The sequence below is a fragment of the Danio rerio genome, chromosome 13 (genome assembly GCF_052040795.2).
Source record: "Danio rerio strain M-AB ecotype USA chromosome 13, GRCz13ab, whole genome shotgun sequence".
NCBI classification, from domain to species: domain Eukaryota; kingdom Metazoa; phylum Chordata; class Actinopteri; order Cypriniformes; family Danionidae; genus Danio; species Danio rerio.
Window position 1 is genome coordinate 38,898,618 of NC_141033.1, and position 15,624 is coordinate 38,914,241.

A 15,624-nucleotide genomic window follows, 5' to 3' on the forward strand; every position below is an offset into this window, starting at 1 on the left:
ACCAATGTGATCCGAACCATAAGATTTGTGATCCGTTACATCACTAATAGATATGCTGTTAAACATTAAGACTTATAAGCTGACAAAAATGTCCATGTGATTTTCAATCATATGTGTGTCTACATCCATTCATTAACTAAGCACCTTGACACCTGCTGGTGCCTACATAAATGCATAAATGTAATGTTAGCTAACTTTAGCTATATCTGTGTGCAGATGGCACTTGCTTAACATTTCTGCAATGAAATACTGTCATCCAATACAACCTTACAAAGTAAATCCAAAAGCCTCCACTGTGTATCTTTGTTCTTGCTAAATTCCACCATCTTTGCCCTCTAGCCTTGAAAAAATATGAAGTACAATACAGCATATTTACCAGGTCTCGTCGTTTTTGAACTCCAGCTCTCCATAAGCATCCTCAAAGTCCTCTCCGCCACCCTTAGCGAGTCCCTCCATTGTGCGGAAAGGAATGATGACTGTCCCTCTTGCTCCTGATGTCCGCAGCACTTTCACCTCCATGATGCCCACACTCTCACTCACGTGCATGGAATCGCTTTCAAATGTGAAGATGCCTGCATGGTCATCGTCGAGGATGGTAACCGTGGCAACAGCAGGAAACCCTATCAAGGCCTTGGGGTAGGGCAGGCTACTGGGCGACAGCACCTCATCCTCAGTCTCAAGAACACGAACGTTACTGAGACGCACAAAGAAATGCTCATCCTCCTCAAAGATGTCGTCATCGATGATTCCGACGGTGATCTCCTTGATGACCTCGCCAGGTTTGAACACCACAGTTCCTTCTGTGAACTCATAGTCCGCACCAGCATTCGCAGAGCCATCTTCTGTTTTATAATCCACATAGATTGTCTTAGTAATGTCCCCCCCTTTGCGTACAGCTGTGAGCAGAACGGCACCGCAGTTCTCCAGACATTGATAAATAGCCGGTTCGAACATAATACGGGACACAAACTCTTCAGGCTCTTCTACGTGAACTTCTTGAACGCTTGCGCTGCGTTTGGCCTGTTCGGCAACATGCTTCTTGAGAATGTTTCCAGCACCCGTCATCATCCTCGTGGCCTGGATTCGATAAAACGCTCTGCTCTTCTGTTGGTGTGACAGTGCATAGTAGTTGGCCATCTCCACCAGCTGGTCCAGCTCCTTCTCTGGGTGTTTCTGCTTCAGGTCCTTTAGGATGCGGATCATATCTCTGCGAGACTCGTCTACCTCCTTGCCCTCAATCAGGCCCATTAAGTTACTAGCAGCTCCGCCGTCGATAAAATGAGAATTCATCATCTTCCCGTCCATTTCAATGCCTTTCGTGCGATCCCCCTCCGTCTCGATAATGACACCTCTGTGTTTGTCTGTACGATATTTCTTGTGCATGAACTTATAGAAGAGAAGCCGGCGGTCGGCTACCCACGCCAGGATCACACAAATGGGGAAGAACGCCAAGGTGAGAAGACCTTCCCAAACTTGGACTACGTTGGGTGAGAACACGGCCAAGATCATGTAGAGCCAGATGTAGGCAAACACGCTCCATGCAGCCGTTACAAAAAACACACGAAGGTGTTTCACCTTCCGGACCTCCCCTTCTGGGATCACAGACACGCACAGGCCTATGATCACAAACATGTTGAAGGCAGCGCTGCCCACAATGGTGGATGGTCCGAGTTCGCCAGCGTGGAACTCGTGCCCGCAAATCTCAATGAGAGAGAGAAGGATCTCAGGGGCCGAGGAGCCCAGCGCCATGAGCGTTAGATTGGACACGGTCTCGTTCCACACTCGGATTGTCGTTGTCGTCGTCTCTCCATTCGGCCTCTTAATGATGATTTCCTTCTCCTGGGAAGTGATGACTTCAATAGCAGCCATGAAGCGATCCGCAATAATCGACACCCCCAGGAACATGTAGATCATTGCCACGAAGTACACTATGACCCTGGCGATCTTGTCGCCCATTGAAGGGTCCTCAGGGTACCAGATGGGTAAGATGATGCCAGGCTTGCATCGATCCGTTTCCCCGACACATGTGGTGTTGTTTGTGAGAGGCGGGCTTGGTGTGACTCGTGCCTCTGCACAGAGAAAGGCTGTTGCCACGGAGACTACGCCTAACCAGAGGTAGGCAGAAGTCTTTGTCCTTGAGCGATCCATGCACCCTCCTTCACCTCAAGGGTCTGTGCTCTCTAGCTGTCCTTCGGGAATCCAGCACTGGGCTGTCTTTGGTTCCACTCGCCGCCTGTGAAAGAAAAAAAAGCAGGGAGTGAGAACAAGAAATCGGTATTTCCCTCTTCACAAACAATACCTTCCTGATGGAGGAAAGGCATCTGGCATGGGCAGCTGAGAGTCTAAGCAGTGCAAAAGTAATGCAAGGATGGGAACCTGAGATTTCTGCACATAAAGGCATTATAGTTTGTTAGATTTGTGAGCAGTGCGTGTGTGATATAATATGTGAACTACTAAAGGGCCACACAGCAGAAAGCAAAAAGGCCTCACTCAGCAGGTGTGAATGTTGCCAGAATAAGCAATGTCCAAAATGACGCACTGAAAAACATCAACAACAGAGCTAGGGCAGCGTGTTGCTCCGTTCCAACATGCTGCCTAGTGAAGAAGGATTTTAAGGTAACTTGATAATAATAACAACAATGCAACTTTTTCGAACCAAATCTGGCAAAGCAGCTGTTTTCCTCTCAGATAAAAATAAACAAGATGGTGGGGACAGATAAATAAATGCACGCACAAAAGTAAATATAGTTCAAGTAATTTTTTCTTTATAAAGCACGCCACTGCACAGAAACAAGTTTACAGCAATCTCCATTTTTAAAGATGAGCTTAAGTGTAAGGTTGAAGTCAAATTCTAAAAGGAAATCATATAAACAGTAGATGCTAATTAAAAAGGATCATACATTTTTTATGCATTTATGTACACAGCATTTTGTTATTAGCTTTGAAACATACTAACAGCAATGTCTTTTAAAATGAGCTGCATTTTTATTTAGTGATGTACTGATATTTTGCTAAAAAATTATGACTACTTGTATTTGGAAGCTGATAACCGATAAGAAAATAAATACTATCCCTTTCTCAGAATTTTTCTGAGACTGGTTACAAAATTAATATTCAAAGAATTACAGAGCACTCTTATTATTTTGAAACTCCAGAAAACAAGAAAACAGCAAAGAAACATTTAAGATCTTTATTTTCTCAAAAATCAATTAACTAATCAACCAATTGCGAGTGTGAAGTCCACTTAAAAAAAAACTCTCAAGAAGGTTGCACACCAGAAGCACCGCTCGGCGCCGCGACACGGCACGCACATGACATTTTAAAGTATCACACACCAGGCGCGCACATTCGAATGATATTTAGCATGAAACTAATTAGCATACACGCCGGTGTGTGTATCCTGATAAAAACCTATGTTTAGAATTCTAAAATGCGTGGCGCTGCGCGGCGCTAAGCGGCGCTTCTGGTGTGCGACCTGCTTCATACACTGTACCACCAAAATCTCTTCCCTCCAGCATAAACTCCAAAAAGTGAATAAACAGCCAGAAATAATTGTAAAAATATTAGAGCATAAATTAATTTCTTTATAATATAACATCAACATCAAATACATAACAATAACATTAAAAATAAGTCTTTTTATCCAATACAGTGGTGTCTGGCCATCAATATGCTGTGCAGCACTACTTTTAATTCAAGTGATACATATATGGCACACTTAGGCCCAATCCCGATTTTACCCCTTACCCCCTTTTCTCTTTTGCACTTGAAGGGGTAGGAGTGTTCCAATTGTCTTTAGCTTAAAGGCGTAGTGCTAAGGGAAAAGGCTCAGGGGTGCCGCTGGTGGAGGAAGTTAGGGCGATTCTAAGGGCCCACACCATTTTGAGGCCCCCAGAGATACTATTAGTGGCCACAAACCCTCCTAATCCCTCAGATCTTTACTTTTGTCCACAACTCAACACCCCTACCCCTGCTTTTAACTTACGTTTATAATAACCCCCCAAAAACACTCACCCCCCCTCCCACATTCGTTTGCGAACTACCCCCCATACTTCACTGTCCAGTTTCTTAATGGTAAAATTTGCAGCCCTTCCCATTCACACACTGTTTCAAGGGCTAAGGGGAAGGTGTAAAACAACTGGATTGGGATTGGGCTTTAGTTTTTTTTTTTAGGTAGAGCATTACAAACCATATAAATATTACTATTGGTTCCAATTGGTTAATTCTATATTTACTCACTCTAATTTGCTTCCACTCCTGTGTGACTTTCATTGTCAGGTAAAAAAAAAGTATATTTTGTAGGAGTTTCGAAGATCTTCTCATGTTCCACAGAATGAATCTGTCATCCAGGATCAGAAATATAAAATAAGGAGTAAACAAAGACAGAATTTATATTTGGGAAATTGGGGATGAACATAACCTTTTTTCTAGGATGACTAGTTATGTATGCTGCCAAGGTATAGGCTGTAGGCAGTGAAGCAGCTTACTGGGTTTTGTAATAGAGCCTCTGTGTATCTGCTCTGGAAATGAAATGTGCGCAGGTATCACCCAGAGAGCTGGGAATAATTAACTAATATGGACACAGATTATTTCATTACATTTTTATCCCACAGCAGCAGCGGAGATCAGAGTGTGTGTGTGGGAGTGTGTGGGAGCAGCTCTGGTGAATCCACATGGAGATGTAGGTGGTGTGTTAGTGTCTCTCGAACAGAGAAACGCACCCAGAGGAAATCTGTTTTGCTCAGGGGTTGCTTTTTTTTGATAATGGATGTCTCATTTAAGTATTAACTATGTATCATTTTTCTGATCTGCTCCCACAGGAGAAATGACTATTGTATTGCTTGGAAGTAGAAAAGTTTGGGGTCAGTATAAGATTTGTCTTTTTTGAAAGTGATTAGTGATGTATTTAGAAAGGAAGCATCACATTGATCAAAAGCGAGAGACATTTATAATGTTAAAAAAGGTAAGGGAGAGCAGGGACGAAGGTAAGGTGGGCTGAAAGTAACAATGTGATTTTCTCAAAGCCCTGACAAAAATTGCTTTCCAGGCTATAACAGAACATTCAGCATGCAACTCTTGATGGAGCTGCCAAATGTCATGTGATTTGGGGCCGTGTCCTGCAGTTAGGTCAGAATTTCAGTTTTTAAGTGCAAAATAAATTCTTGTAGCAGTTGTTTTTTTTCTTATTACAAGTTGTGTTTCTTTTTTCATGCATTACACTAACGATCAATCTGCAGGTTATTTAGTGCAATAACACTTATCTGTTTATTTACTTATTCTTATTTTCTTTGCCCCGTGTTGTATTATCACTTTATTTACATGTGTATTTGTATGTGTGGGTGTGTGTATGTATGTATATATATATATATATATATATATATATATATATATATATATATATATATATATATATATATATATATATATATATATATATATATATATATATATATATATATATATATTGTGTGTGTGTGTGTGTGTGTGTGTGTGTGTGTGTGTGTGTGTGTGTGTGTGTGTGTGTGTGTGTGTGTGTGTGTGTGTGTGTGTGTGTGTGTGTGTGTGTATATATGTGTGTGTATATATATATGCTATTCACTTGTGTTCAATAAATAAAGTTTACCAAAAAAAAAAAAAACACACTACAGAACATGTGAGTCATAGCAAAGTTTAACTTTAATCTAATAAATATGAAAGTATTTTATTTGGAGGGGTTTTCAAGGCCTGTGACGAATATTTCGAGTTAAATTAAACCACTTAGGGACAAGAAATTATAAAGTTTGCCACTTAAACAAAGATAAATATTGCTTAACTATGTAAAACAATAAAGGTTCACACTTTATTTTGATGGTCCATTATTGAATTTGAGTTACATTGCATCTACTGTACATGCCAATTAATTCTTATTATATTATAAGTAGACTGTAAGGTTGGGGCTAGGGTTAGGATTAGTGCAAGTTGACATGTCCCTGCAAAGTTTCTTATAGTCAGTTACATGTCTGTTTAGCAGCATAATATCAACAGATGTTAAGCAGACAGACTACTAATACTCAAATGGACCATCAAAATAAAGTGTTACCCAATAAAAATATGCATTTGATTATTGAATTTCTATACTTCAACGCTGTTAAACTCCAAATAAAAAGCTTAAAGCATGGTTTATTTCATTTTTATTCTTGTTCTGTTGTTTTCATCTGTGCTTTAATTTATTTGATTTTGTATAATTATATATTTTATGCAGCTGTCCTACCCTACAAATGCTTCCAATCAATATAAAATTAGAAATTATTTTCAAATAGAGTCATCTTGTGAAATCATATTCACATAGCAATCTATAATCACAGAAAAACAAAATGTCGCAATGTCATTTTTATCATTATCATGCAGCAAACGAGCCAAAACCAATGTCAAAATTTTAACAACCCCAAGGTTTTGAACAAAGTTTATGACTGTAATGGCTTAGAGCATACAGTAGGTCTTAAACTCAATTCCTGGAGGGCACAGCTCTGCACAGTTTAGCTCCAACCCAATCAAACACAGCTGATCTAAATGATCGAGGTGTTCAAAAGAGTCATGAACACACAACAGTTAGATCAGCTGTGTTTGATCAGGGTTGGAGCAAAACTGTGCAGAGCTGCAGCCCTCCGGGAACTGAGTTTGAGACCTATGGTTTAGAGCTATAAAAAAACTATATTATCTCCAAATATCTTTGGTCTTTGTAAATATTTGTGTGTACTGACTCTCTAGAGTTGCTAATTAGTCAACATCTGCATTTAATCCAAATTATTTTCCTCCAAAGTAAAAAAAACTGTTTGTTGTTCCTAATTAGTAGGAAGAATCATGAAACACTACACCATGCGTGACTTTTTAGATCCATTAAATATCCCATGAATCCTTCAAGTAACATTCAGACCTCAAAAACCCAAAAGACAGCAGGAGAGATGCAGATGGACAGAAGTGGAGTCCGAGAGAGCCATCAGGCCGGACCTGATTACAGTGAGTAAAATAAACACTCTCACACTCACACATATGCAGTGGGCTGTAAGTAAACAGCACAGTGTAGAAACAGAAGGCCTAATGAGGAAAAACTGTTTTGTAAAGCAAAAGAGCCCTGCCTGAAGCCTTGAGCTTCCCCCTACTCTCTCTGTCTACTCCACTATATACATACATATACAACATTCAAATAGAGCAAGTCAAAAATAGAGGAAGAAAAAGAGCCATATGGCGTTCTGTTTTACAGAGCTGAAAATCATCAACTTTACACACACACAATTATTAACATGATTTTATGTCACCAGTCTCAAGTTAACACTCAAACAGTGCATACCAAAATTTGAAAAACATTTTAGGTCTTAAAGTTAATAATATTGCCATAAATCTCTTGCAATTATCACTAAATACAGTTGAAGTCAGAATTGTTAGCCTCCCTGAATTATTAGCCACCCTGTTTTTTCTCCCAAATTCTGTTAAACAGAGAGAAGATGTTTTCAACACATTTCTTAACATAACAGTTTTAATAACTCATTTCTAATCACTGATATTTTTTTATCTTTGTCATGAAGACAGGGAATACTATTTGACTAGATATTTTTCAAGACACTTCTCTACAGCTAAAAGTGATGTTTAAAGGCTTAGCAAGGTTAATTAGGTTAACTAGGCAGGTCAGGGTAATTAGGCAAGTTATTGTATAAAGATGGTTTGTTCTGTAGACTATCGAAAAAATATAGCTTAAAGGGGCTAATAATATTGTCCTTAAAATGGCTTTTAAAAAATAAAAACTGAAATAAAACAAATAAAGACTTTCTCTAGAAGAAAAAATATTATCAGACATACTGTGAACCTTTCCTTGCTCTGTTAAACATAATTTGGGAAATATAAAAAAATAATAATAATAAAATTGAAAGAGGGGCTAATAATTCTGACTTCAACTGTATATGTTTCTATTTACATCTATCTACCGCTGGGTAAAGTCTGTATATTAAGAACAGTTCACATGTTTTATTAACTGATTTTGGTTTGTACAATTTTAAGCAATTTGGTGTTTGTGTGTGTTGTGATATGTGGTTCCTAACTTTGTCACATGCTGCCTGTCTTAAAGGTGCTTCTAGTTAAAAAAAAATCTATAAGTAAATAAATAACCATTTAAGAGAGTGATTTTTATTTTGATAATGTTAATACACAATATTTTAGATGATGCGATAACAGCACCCTTGTAAACCTGATTATGAAGTGAATCTTTATTTTTTTTTTGTCAATTAGTGTAGTACAAAACAGACATTAAAAAAGCCTTCAGAGATGCTTTTTAAATTTGATCTAATTGAATTGGTTTGAGTTGTGATGCAAAGTCATTATGAAATTATATTTAAACTTCACTTGTGCTCCACTGTTTAAAGAGGACAGGAGGACTTCCAAAAATAAAAAGCTAAATGAAAATCTGGTGGTCGAACAGTTTTGGTCACCACTGACTTTCATTGTCTGGGATGTTTCATTACTGTGTCTGCTACAAATTAAATTTAAAGTAAATTAGTGACCAAAAAAAAAAAAATCAAAATTTTGGCGAAATATTATTCTGTTACTGTTGAGCTTAACAGTGATGTATATCTATGTAAAAATGAAACAACATACTTTTTCTGGCCTGTATTTCTTAAAGGACCTGTGAAATAGTTTTTTTAGATATTAGTATCAGTTGATATCTAATGATATCTATTGTACTCCAAAACAGTGACAAAATTCACATTTAGAAGACATAAAACTGATATAAACATCCAAAGACTGCAGTTTGTCACTTCCGTTTAAATGGATCAATGATTTTTTTGACGCCACCTCATACTTTAGTTTCTTGACCAATCAAATGCTCTCTAGTATCTGACATGCCACGCCCCCTTCAAAACACTTCTTGTTTGCTTGTCATTTGTTGCATTTGTTGTTATTTTTAATCTATTCGATTGCCAGAAAGGTGTCAGAAAGTTTAACCTGGTGCCAAGGCTCTGAACCGGTTTAAGGAACGGAAACGAAAAACGGAAAACGAAGGACATTTTGCAGAAACAGAAACGACAAATGAAAAAAAGATAAACTTTAATTGTTCTAAACAGAAATTCCTACAGTTAACCGGTTAATAACGTTATTTCATCATTCTTTTTATTATATGAATTCGGGAGACAAAAAGCATTTATTAAAAGCTTGTGTACAAATGCGACGGTGACGCATACAACATGAAATGCCCACGAAGCAGACGTAATAAGCATGGTCGTTTCTGATGCAACGAGCTTGTCTAAAAGGTTACCGAGAACCTGCTCTTTCATGTACAAAGGTATGTTTCGGTTTAAGTTATTGTTACTAAAACTTGTATTTATATTAAATGTATTATTGATTGTCTATTGTTTTTAGATGGGTCTCCATAAAGAAAATCTGATAAATTGATCTGTAATATTGAAGGATGGGTGGGCAGATCATAAACATGATAGATAAATCAAGTTTTGAATGATGATATATTATCAAACAACCTAAACATTTTCCATTCGGAGAATTACAGTATTTATTAGCTTAGTCCTCATAAACAATCCATTAATAAATTACATTAACTACAAGGCTACTGAAGAATTAACCGAATATGCAATATGATGCGCAAAATGATCACAGTGAAATGAGGTAAGCTCTCTTTTTTTATATAAGCTATAAGGCCTATGCCAGTCTATAAAAAGATAATATAGCTTGAAACACTTTAATATTTTAGAGAAAGTAATAAAGTTTGCACAACCAATGTTTGGTCTGGTGCTAAAAATCAATCTACTGCATCTGACACCATCGCTGTGTCATTAATCTAATATAAACACACCTAAAAGGCTGATGGCTTTTCATTTGGATATTGCTGTTTATGCAACTATTAACAACTATTTTTTTATCTTCTGTGAGTTATGAATAAAATATGGCAATTCTAATAGTTTAATGACATTTATTTGACTTTTGGAAATCACCAAGCGACCCCCTGTCATTGTCCCGTGACCCCCACTTTGTGAACCACTGCTTTACATCTAATAGCTACAGTATACACTCTATGAAATAATAATTTTATAAATTTTATAATAAACTACATTGTCCGTAATGTATGTGTGTGAAAGAGTGTGTATGGATAATTTCCATTACTGGGTTGCTGCTGGAAGGGCATTTATTTATTCAATTTCTTTTCGGCTTAGTTCTTTTATAAATCTGGGGTCACCACAGCGGAATGAACCGCCAACTTATCCAGCATGTTTTACGCAGCGAATGCCCTTCCAGCTGGAACCCATCACATAGAAACACCCATGCACACTCATTTACACACAAACACTACAGTTTTAGCTTAACCAATTCACCTATGGCACATGTTTTTGGACTTATGGGGGAAACCGGAGCACCTGGGAACCCACGCGAGCACGATGAGAACATGCAAACTCCACGCAGAAATGCCAACTGACCCAGTCGGGGCTCAAATCAGCGACCTTATTGCTGTGAGGCGAGTGCTACCCCACTGGAAGGGCATTCACTGTGTAAAACATATGCTGGATAAGTTGGCGGTTCATTCCGCTGTGGTGACCCCTGATGAATAATGGGACTAAGCCAAAAGATAATGAAAGAATGAATGAAAACAATGCTACAGATGATGATAAAAAACTAAATTGAAACATAATAAAACTGAAATATTCAAATATCGATACAGAGATGCTTCAACACCGAGTCGCAGTGGTGTATAAAACAGTCAAGCAGGATTTCCTGTCTGTTGCATTTGTATGTATGTGTGTGTGTGTAACTGCATAAAAATTATGGAAGTAGCAAGCCCAGTGATTTTAGATGATTAGATTTAGACTTATGTGATTCAGACCGTGTGAGAGATTCACTATTGATGAGCTAGAAGATGCTGAGAAAATTTGCCAAAGCAAAAATCTAGTGTAACTACAAACACACCTTCACACACACAGACAGTTACAGTCTCGTTTGTGCTGACAGATTGACCTCTCTTCATATTTCGCTCTTATTTTTTACACTAACAGGACAGGCATCAGCAAAAATCCCCCGAACAACATCACATGCAAAAGAGGATCTGCTCCTCTGACAGCATAAGCAAAAGTGTGTGTGTGTGTGTGTGTCTGTGTGTCTGTGTGTGTCTCTGAGGTGGCACTCATAGGCATTTTATCCTTATAGCTGCTGAGTGTCTGAAGCTAAATATCCATCTTATCCCTACACATTAAGTAAAGGTGAGAAACTACAGGTTTTTTTCCACACACCTCTCAATTTTGAGCTTTTCATATAGTGCAGGGTTCAACGCTAAGGATTTTTTCCACATGCCCGATTCTGATTTTTACTTGCCTTGCCAAAATATTCACTGGCCCTATCAAAAAAAAAAAAAAAAAAAAAGTTAATAGCTATTTCTTAGCCACATGTTTTAAATTATATGTCAAAAGCCAAATATAACTTCAGCATAACTTTTCTTTAAATACAACTGACAATTTAAAAAATTACAACTGTGATGTAAATAAATTTGGAAATATATAAATTTTAAATGCTTAAATTATAGAGAGAAATAACAGATGGACTGATATATTGATATTTAATATTCAATATTGATCTATATTAATCTTTCTTTCCAAGTGTCAGTGCAGAGATGAACAAAACAATAGGCCTAAAGCAAAATATTATAAAATTAAAATATGGAAAAATGATCAGATGGTAATTTCTGTCAATTTTCCTAACAGATAAACAGCTCTCAGCACTATGTCAGCATGCTTTCACTTTCACATTCGGCATGAATCACACATTCGGCGGTAGAAATGACAACCGGCCCTACTCGTAATTTTTTTCATATACCATGACTTTTACACAACCTTAATACACTGTGATATAGCCTGGTTCATTAGTTCGTTGGATCGTTTTGCGTTCTCATTACAGTTGATTTCAGATCGATTGTTTTGGCGCAGATCTGAGCATGTTTGCGGAATTCACATAAGTAAAATGAATCATGCTAACCTGGCAAACAAGACGAGTTCCAAATTAAAGTCTAGATGTGAAAGCACCCTGTATGCACGCCATTGAAAAACAGTCACAGCCAAATAAAACTTTAGTGACAAGGCAGCACATGCCCGATCGGGACACTAATAATCCTGTCTACTGTCCCGAGAGTCCCGCATGCTGGCCCCGGGCCATCGGGCAGTCCTTATTGTTGAGCCCTGTAGTGTGTTTCAGTCTAATGTAAAGAATTGTTAAGAGTCTAATGTAATAGATGTTAATTGCAATACATATTTTACTTGATTAGGCAGTTTTTTTCAAAATGAGTGGCATGAATCTTTACTTTAGCAACACACTGAAAAAAGATTTCTGCAAAACCATTGCAAACAATTTAAATGTGTTGAATTTAAACAAACAAACTAAATTTAGTAATGTTTAACTTAATTTGTTTGTTTAAATTCAGCCCTAATAAATAGTTTTGAAACACTCACATTAAATCATTTAGTAAATCCAATAAATCATCATAGAATCATTATTTTCAGTGCACTTACTGCACACACTGTATAATAACAGCCATAGCCATATCACCCTGCAGCCCAAGATCGGTTACTCACTAAAGCTAAGCAGGGCTGAGCCTGGTTAGTACCTGGATGGGAGACCACTAGGGAACACTAGGTTGCTGTTGGAAGTGGTGTTAGTGAGGCCAGCAGGGGGCGCTCAACCTGAGGTCTAAGTGAGTCCTAATGCCCCAGTAAAAAGTGAAGGGGACACTACACTGTCAGTGGGCGCCGTCTTTCGGATGAGACGTTAAACCGAGGTCCTGACTCTCTGTGGTCATTAAAAATCCCATGGCACTTCTCGTGAAAGAGCAGGGGTGTAACCCCGGTGTCCTGGCCAAAGTCCCTCTATCGGCCCATACGATCATGGCCTCCCAATCATCCCCGTCCACCAAATTGTCTCTATCACTGTCTCTCCACTCCACCAATAGCTGGTGTGTGGTGAGCGCACTGGCGCCGTTGTCCTGTGGCAGCCGTCGCATCATCCAAGTGGATGCTGCACACTGGTGGTGGTGTGGAGAGACCCCCCTCATGATTGTGAAGCGCTTTGGGTGTATGGCCATACACAATAAATGCGCTATATAAATACACATTACATTACATTACAATAAGTGATTAGTTACTTAAAGCCAGTAAACCAACTGGCTTAAGAACAACATGTTGAATTCACAAAGATAATGTAAGTAAACCCAATGTAACTTGAAACTGTTGGGTTGACTTTATTTTTATAATTATGCTAATTGAACTCACTTTTTAAAAAATCAACTAATCCTTTTTACAGTGTCAGACTATTTTCCAAAAAATACAATATTTCATATTTGGTGCTTCATAAAATCTACAATTACAGCCTGTATTGAATTTAGAAGACACACTGGAGTCTGGAAGAGCAGATATTTTACTGTATGTCATTTTGCTATATAGAGAAAAGCTAGAAAAAACTAATATAATAAAGATGTATTGGAAAAAAAAGTGATAAGTTTACTTTTATTTTAAAAAAAAGAGTGAGTAGAATTTGCATAATTACAAAAATAACTTAACAGTTCCAAGTTACAATGGGTTTACTTACATTATTTTGGTGAAGTCAACTTGATGCTTTATGTCTATTGGTTTACTCGCTTTAAATAACTAATCACTTTTTACAGTGCAGCAGTGTTACGCATGTTCCTTTAAATGAGTAATTAGTTATAGTTACTAGTTCCTTCTCACAAACAATTGAGTTATATAATTATAAAAGTAACTAATTACCAGGTAAAAGTAACTATTGTGTTACTTAAAAAAAATCTAATTTGTCAAATGACTATAAGATAAATATAAAACATTGTACTCTAATCTACACTATTTTAATGTTGTTTCATCTCCTCCTTTGATAGCAGAGCTCACATTATCACCTGCGTAGCCACTAATTTTGTGATTTTAGATTTTGTCCTTTTGTTGTTTGAGTAATGATAAAAACAGTCGGCAGTAAAATTACAGCACACTGTCACTTTAAGAGCTGCACAACTCTGATTTATGGTTTCACTTTCACATGTCTTTTGATTTTCGACTCGTTTGTTTATTACATAAATGATGGTTAATATAATCACTAAACACTGCGTAACACTGCGTGACTTTAGATGTGTGTGCTCTGCTCGTCTCTTTTGCACTTTTAAAAACATGAATGATTGGAATGTACATCAATGAACGATGTGCATACCATGCTGCAAAGTGACATTACAGTATATGCTTTTAGTCATTTTCACATGAAACTAATCTTTGCAGAGCAAAAAAGTGTATACAACTGGAAAGGGGCGGGATATGATGCAATAATCATTTTGTCACAAACAGCGATCGCTTCCCAGAGGATCGCTGGTTCTCACACGAACTCTAAACTACATTTCCGCATTTCCCAGGACTACATTTTCATCCATGCACTGCTCCCAAACACGCACGCCTGCTCACTCATATATCCTGATTGCAAGCACCAGCTGAACCTTGTTCACAGACTGATTTGATTCCATTCTTAAGCCACTCTCTCACGCTACCAGTTTGCCGAGTCTTGTTTTCCCTGAGTAACATTACAACGCGTTTCCCTGTCTTGTTTCTCCGTGTATAGATCCTAGCCTAGTACCCTTGTTATCCTGTTTAGCCGCCTGCCTTTTGACCTTTTGCCTGTTTAACGTTTATGATTCTGGACTGCCTTTATATACCCGTTTGCACCTGATGACCACTGCTTGTCTGACTTTTGAATAAAACTGCATATTGGATCTTACCTCCTGTTGTCTCCTGTCAATCCACCTCAGTCGAGGTAACACATTTCATCTCGATTAATGTTTTTTTATAATCGTTATAAATCGAAATCAAAACTGAATTTCCATCAATTGCATAGCCCTAACCTCAACAAGGGAAAAATAGTGCTTATATTTCCTCCAATGCTACCTTTGAGCTTGTTAGATTTGCCATCGTTCTGACTTCATGGTCATTGGTGTGTGCCACTGACTGTGCGTGTGCTTGTGTAAACACCCGCCTACTCTGCCTTTGTTTGGCAGACGATGGAAATGTAGTCTATCTAAGCCAATCATTACATTCTAAGTTACACCACATTCACAGACACACCAATCATAATCACTGGTTGGTTATGTGTCCCACCACTAGGGTTGGGTACCAAAACCCGATGCCATTACAGCACCGGTACCTTTGTAAGTACGCGTTGTCACACCATCTCTATACATTTAATTCTAAGCAACTTTGAGGAATACAGACAGGCGATGTCAGGCGTTTGTTCTTGTTCTCTCGCATTCTCGACACCTGCGTTGCGAAATGCAGAGGTTTTTTCTTTCCATTCAACATACGGAATAAATTCCATTAAAAGAGCACACTTCCACCAGTCCTTACTTAAAGCTTCCATCAAATACCTCAATTTGTCATGGGGGCATGAATGAAATGTTCCTAAATGAAAGTGAAACTGCAGTTAAAGTCAAAAATTTAAAATGAAACACCTGAAATTACATGAAACTCTTGAGGAAACATGGATAGCGTGGTAACACAATGACATTACTCGATCTATCTACTATAACATGTAAGACGGGATCATGAAAGGAACATTCAAAAA

At 37.9% G+C, this 15,624-nt stretch overlaps 1 protein-coding gene across 7 annotated transcripts in view; it reads right to left on the reverse strand.

Annotated features, from left to right (window-relative positions):
• The window catches only part of slc8a3 (solute carrier family 8 member 3), a 95,122-nt gene that overhangs the window by 66,520 nt on the left and 12,978 nt on the right, over positions 1-15,624 (reverse strand). For 6 of the 7 annotated variants that reach the window (XR_015505195.1, XR_015505194.1, XM_087278066.1 and 3 more), the window contains exon 2: positions 377-2,233. Coding sequence is in view for 5 of the 7 variants with exons in the window: in XM_087278066.1 (XP_087134192.1) it covers positions 377-2,148 (1,772 nt within the window). In the remaining 2 variants the exon portion in view is untranslated. 7 annotated transcript variants of the gene reach the window in all.